We start from the raw sequence: 6,347 nt of genomic DNA on the forward strand, positions 1-6,347 counted from the left end.
GAGAGGTTGAGGAAAGAGAGGAGAGAGGAGAGAGAAGAGAAGAGAGAAAGATAGAAGGAGGAGAGAGAAAGATAGAAGGAGGAAAGAGAAGAGAGAAGAGAGAAGAGAAGAGAGAAAGATAGAAGGAGGGAGAGGAGAGAGAGAGAGAGGAGAGAGAGGCGAGAGAGAGAGGGAGAGGAGAGAGAGAGAGGGAGAGGAGAGGAGAGGGAGAGGAGGAGAGAGAGAGAGAGAGAGAGAGGAAGAGAGACGATGAGAGATCGAGAGATGAGACAGAGAATAGAGTAAATGAATTATTTTATTTTCCACTGTAGTGAAAGGCATCTTACAACAATTTCTTTTAGTCAAAGATAATCTATTTTATGTTTTTAAATGTTTAATTTTAAGTTTAAGTGCATTTTTTCATTATCAAATCAAATGAAGTATGTGTTCTTACATACAAAGATTGACGTGATAACTCTTAACTCTAAGCGATAAATAAAACATTTCTGTAAAATTTCTTTTAATTGTATACTTACTAAATCATATTTCTAGTAAATATAAAATTTGTTAAATATATACGTTTTGCACCATGGTCTGTCAACGGAAATGGTATATTGAGCAGTAAAGTCAAACACAGTTTCTCAAAAAGTAAATATATTTAATTCTTGGACCTTACAAAAAGTATAGATCTACACAAATAACTAAAGAATTAAAGCTATCAAAAAAAAAAAATAAAGAGTCTGTACATTCCTGTCACAAGATAAATAAAGAAAAAGACAACCTCCAAGTTCCTCACAAACTTATGAATTTATATAAATAGTTCTTCTACAAATAATATTTTATATTCAACCTTTACCTGTAAATCACATGAATAAAGATCACTCACTTCAGAAAATAATAATTGACAGATCAACATTCTGCACTTAAATAAATGCATTCCCCTTAGAATAAGATCGATATCTGAGCCCACTTCTTCAAGATCAACAAATAAATTTTCACATTTCATACCAGGCAGGCACATTGAAAGAGCATCGTATTCTGGAATAATTGTAATAAATACATAATTCATTATCAAACTTAAGTATATAAAGTAAATACATATCAAAAGGTAAAGGACTTTTTACAAAAAAAAAAATAAAATAAAATATATAAATAAATTCATAGAACTTGCATTCTCTGTTATCGAAAGAGGTAAACAATATACCTTACTTGGTAAGTGCATACCAAACCCTTCATCATCACATATACTTGTAGTTTAAACATGCAATTATTTTCTTATTACAAATTCTCTCAACTTTACCCTTAACAAGTGATAAATGCACTATCAGAAATATACTCACCATTAACACAAATACCCCAGAGTTATTTGCTTCCTCTTGTTGAGTACTTGGTGTGTGGCAGGTTCTCCACTCTATGTTAGTTGGGCCTAAAGCTCTGGCCCGTTCCATCATATATTTCCTAAAGAAATAGATAAAGAAGAGCAAGAGTGAGGAGGTGGATACGGTGGAGCTGGAGGAACATCAAGATAGAGAAAAAGTAAATAAGATAAAAATAATACTTGAAAATTTACTCACCGAAACATGCACCTATTACTATCATTTCTTTGGATACAATAAATACTTATTCACATACTTACTTCCACAAAGTGAAATACTTTCTTCGTCTTTCTGTGCTGTACAACGAATCTAATGAAGTCACAGTCTGACTTTTAACATTTCCAACCAGAAGAAACCAATGTTCTTCTGTTTTGACAGGCATTAAGAGCCATTTGAAAGAACTTAAATCGACCTGTAATAAATAAAACTATCAGTATTGTTCTCCCTATCACTAATATTGAAATAAGATTTACTAAACAAGTGAAATAAGCACCATAAAAATCTTAGTAATGAAGGGTAATACTCCCTACAACTGGGCACTTGACTTATTACATAATTTATAATTACTAAATATAACCACAACGTGATGAATTTGCAGCTTACATTTCTAAAGAGCCAGTTACCAAACTCTCCAGTTTCCCAAACATTTGCTAGCTGAGACGGAAATATAAAGATTTCATTTGTCCCATCAACATTTCTTAACTGAGCTCTTAACCCCAGGTAGGCATGGATAACCTGCAACAAGATAAAGGAATCCATAAAAATGTAAACAGTATTAAATATGTTCCCCATTTTTACAATTCTACTGTATCAAATAGAAATCTGATGCCACTAAAAAAAGGTGAGATGGTCTTTACTGATTTTATATATATGTAATATTTTTAATGTGAATCTAAGGTTGCACACAAATCTTGGAATTTACTAAACATTTACCTTATGTATGTATTTAAATCAACAAAGAAAAGTCTTTTAAAATGTAGTCTCTACCTTTTAACATATCTTCAATCTCTCTCATGAAAATATTCTTTGAGCACTTTTCATGAATTAATTCACATTTACTTTATTTCATAAATCATACTTTCTAAGAAAAATATGCTTGTATTCTAAATATTCTATTTCATATTCTACATATAACTATTCAGATCATTAAATGAATGCAGTTTTTATATACTGAAGGGAAAGAATCCAGTATTATGTACTGTACGTGGGCCTCCAAAAACTGTTTCTAATGTTAACAATTTTTTGTATGATGATAGTATGATAATTCTTTCAATTTACAAAGTATTACCTATCCATGAGGGAAGCTAAATAAACTGGAGATAATTTAAAGTATTTACTGGTAAAATCATATGCTAATACTGTTATTTTATAAGATTACAAGGAAATACTGTGCTGTTTTATAGATGGGACTTACCAATCTTCTATGGATACCATGGGCCAAGTAAACTACCTATCTGTATATATAGTATCTACATCCTTTTATCTATCTGCCTGCGATCTAAAAAAGACACAAAATAAAATTGAATATGACATGATTTGCAAGGGATTCAATAACTGCTAGGATGTCACAAAAATTGCTATGTACTGTATACCTTTATCCATTATGAAAATTAATATAACAGCTTAAATAAATTTGTGAGGGGAAATTCTATCACTTCTTGATAACATAAACAAGAGAAAGGAGTAATTAAAAGATAAAAGAGAAAATGAGAAAGAACGCGAAGAGTAATAAAGAAAAGTAGAAGAAACAAAGATAAAAGTGTGGAAAAATGAATGAATGAAAAAGAGAAGATAGGAAAAATAGCAGGATAAAGGATTAAAGAAAGAGAGAGAAAGAGAAAGAAATGTAGAGGGGCAGACGATCCTTCCTTCAGTGAGAATAACCAGAAGAAAAAAAAGAGACAAACCTGGTCGTCCAAGTGCTCTCCAGGATTGAGAGTGTGAAGAGACTGTTGTGTGATGCTCATATTTCCCACAATAATGTGAATGTCTTCTGAATACACTTGAGGCTGTGGTGAAGACATTTCATGAATGCCTAGTGGATATAGGGTGAGCACTGTCTGCATGGGTCTTACGCTATGGATGTATGAATATAAAAGGAGTGATGCCCCAAGAACATAGGCAGTTGTGCTCTTCTTTGGATTAACATTTAAAATTTTACATCTTTGAATCACAGCAACAATAACTGCTTCAAGTATTCTTCCATTACTCATATTTTGCATTTCGTCTACTAGTGATAAGACAGCATCGCACCGGCACCTATGTTTCAACTCTTTAGCATCTAGTACTTTTGTATAATTGAAATTCAAAGATACTTCTAACAAATCTTGAATTTCTTTATTTGACTGAGTATCTATAAATCTATTTACTTCTGCCATTCTTGCAGTGAAATCCTGGCTGTCATCACATAATCTTCTTTTCTTATTCAGTTCTTTTCTTGCGTAAACTTTTCTCTTGTTTGGCAAAAGGACCTGCTCTCTCTTTATTGTATGTATTTCACCTGGTTTTGGCAATGTGAAATGAACAGGCTGGTTATCATTATGTGACTCAGAAATCAATTTCTGCCTTGTATTTCTCCTGTTTACTGATGGCAGACCACTGCCTGGGGCCAACAAAGAAGGAGGATCATTTACCTCCATCTTCACTGTAATGTCGTCAATCCCCAGGGAGGGAGGGACAACCACCTGAACAGCTGGCCTCATGTCTGGTTTGGTGTTGGGCTCTAAGTATATGACCATTGAATCATGAAAACTCTCACTGTCATAAATTCTTTTCTCAGAACAAATATTATTTACAATTGTGAATACTTCATTTTTTAATGGCATTGGGTTGGGTGTTGCTATCATCTCTATGAAGGGTAAACCTCCTTGGGTGGGTGTTACTGTAGGCAAAGAATTTGTGTCAGGTATTAATTTTGTTACACTTTTACTCTTACTATACACTGGGTGCTTCACAGGTTTTGAAATTAACACTTCTTGAAAATTTTCAGTAACCTGGGTAAAAGCATCTGCAGTTTTAACAGGTTTTGCTTTCTGCATTATTCTAAACAGTTCACTTCCTTTCTCAGAAACAGCTTTATCTTCCAATTCATTATCTAACCCAGACAGAATTACATTATCTAGCTCTTCTCTCAATGAAGAATTTTGAAATTTTTTGTCATTATCCTCTCTATATTCAACTAAAGAAACTTTCTTCCCTTCCTGCCAAAGTGCCTGCAACTCTAACAACAAATCATATCGATCTTTGTACTCCTTTGGTCCAAGGTAACTGCTCATATCTGCTAAATTTCTAAAGATTCTGTTCATTTCCTGGCACTTTATATCTTCAACACTTTCATCAATAGATGCCCTTTTTCCATCTTGCCATAACTTGTGAAGCTGTATTAGTAACTCAAACCTTGCGCAGTATTCTCTGGGCTCAAGGGTACAATTCATGTTTGCTATGAGTTTCATCACTCGTAACATTTCCAAAAACTTGTTATTTTTTCTCATCTTCTTGACCTTTTCTGGTGAAAGGGGCTTTATCTTTACTGAAGTTTTAGCTCTACTGGCCATTTGTGTTACAGCAGATTCTGGAGATACTTGCCATTTGATTGGAATCCATTCCTTATTAAAATCAGTAATTTTTTTCTCTGAAACCAAGTAGAACACATGTCTGCACAGCAAGTTTGTGTTTGTATAGAAACTACAAGAACATGAAACTGAATGCTGATTTATGGTAACACTATAGATGATGTTATCTATCACTTCATAATTTCCTTCATCCTTTGCCTTCACCTCTGCAGTCATACTTTCACTTTGTTTCAGTTCATCAACCATGAGTTCAAAGGCATAATCAGTTGACACATCACGCATTTCTTTGACTAATTTTGTAATACTATAACTTACAGTAGTTTTATCAAGAAATACCTTGTAATCCAAGTCTTTGGACCTGTCTTCATAACTTTTCATAAGATTACTTACTGACAAAGAAGGACAGAGATGCTCATTTTCTGATTTAAAAACTTCAAGAACTGACATCAAAATGTCCCTCTGACTGCTCTGAACTAGAGCTTGAGCAATGACATGCTTCTGATTTTTGTCATCCACAGTCATGAGGGTAACAACAGGCATGACCTTATTCTTGATCTTACACATGACATCCATAAAAACAGAATCAGGATATTCTTCTAATTCCTTCTTTCCTGATGACCTTTGAGCATACAAGTAATCTAATACTTTGTCCTTAACTGAGAAGACAACAGTAGCCTTTTCATCCTCCTCCAAGAGAGTTTCAACTGAGGATAGAATGACATCTTCCTGTGGGCCAAGTTGGGGCAAACACTGTTTCATTTGATAAATATCTTCAATGGTAAGCCTCTTCCCTGAGAATTCACTTAGATATGCCCTATCCTTTGTGGGATCTATTTTCAAATTTAAAAATATTTCTCCATCTGTTCCTTGTGGATGCATCAAGCGTCGATTCTGTAGAGAAAAGGTAAACCAAATCACATTTTTCTCCACATTTAACAAGAAAAGATAATGTAAATTCATTCAAGCATTCTAATAAGAATATACAAACTAATTCCAATATCAGTATGCAAAGGCTAAGAAGATCTTTTAGAAGTGAATTTCATGATTTTCAGATTTAACATCAATGAATCCTTCTGTGCAAGCATAACAGATACTTTGTACAACAAAACTTTTTTATCTCTGGGATATGGCTTATTTACCTCTGGATAATTCTTATATATTGCTTCAGAGACTTCATGATTATGCTCCATTGAAAAGTGAGTCACACAAAGCTTTCCTCGTTTTCTGTCCATTGCAAGTACCAAGAAAGCACCACATGACAGCTTGAAGGATCTGTGCAATGAAACTCATATTAAGCTAAATAGATAAATGACAATGTTTGCCTCATTGTATCAAAAAGAAGATGTCAAGCTATAAAAACATAAATTAAAAATATCCTTAGCCAATTTACTACAATTAGATTACAACAACAGTGCATTAT

General features: G+C 33.5%; 1 protein-coding gene across 3 annotated transcripts in view; it reads right to left on the minus strand.

Annotated features, from left to right (window-relative positions):
• Nucleotides 1-1,093: 1,093 nt before the first annotated feature.
• LOC119572958 overlaps nucleotides 1,094-6,347 on the minus strand; it is a 7,657-nt gene continuing 2,403 nt past the window's right edge. For 2 of the 3 annotated variants that reach the window (XM_037919916.1, XM_037919917.1), the window contains exons 3-7: nucleotides 6,067-6,199; nucleotides 3,263-5,818; nucleotides 1,959-2,090; nucleotides 1,616-1,767; nucleotides 1,094-1,437 (exon numbers count right to left, since the gene is read on the minus strand). In XM_037919916.1, the coding sequence (XP_037775844.1) occupies nucleotides 1,218-1,437; nucleotides 1,616-1,767; nucleotides 1,959-2,090; nucleotides 3,263-5,818; nucleotides 6,067-6,199 (3,193 nt within the window). In that variant the 3' untranslated portion in view covers nucleotides 1,094-1,217. Of the gene's footprint in view, nucleotides 1,438-1,615; nucleotides 1,768-1,958; nucleotides 2,091-2,769; nucleotides 2,854-3,262; nucleotides 5,819-6,066; nucleotides 6,200-6,347 lie in introns of all 3 variants that reach the window. The other variant, XR_005228747.1, reaches the window with a different exon arrangement.

The sequence above is a fragment of the Penaeus monodon genome, chromosome 5 (genome assembly GCF_015228065.2).
Source record: "Penaeus monodon isolate SGIC_2016 chromosome 5, NSTDA_Pmon_1, whole genome shotgun sequence".
Classification (NCBI taxonomy): domain Eukaryota; kingdom Metazoa; phylum Arthropoda; class Malacostraca; order Decapoda; family Penaeidae; genus Penaeus; species Penaeus monodon.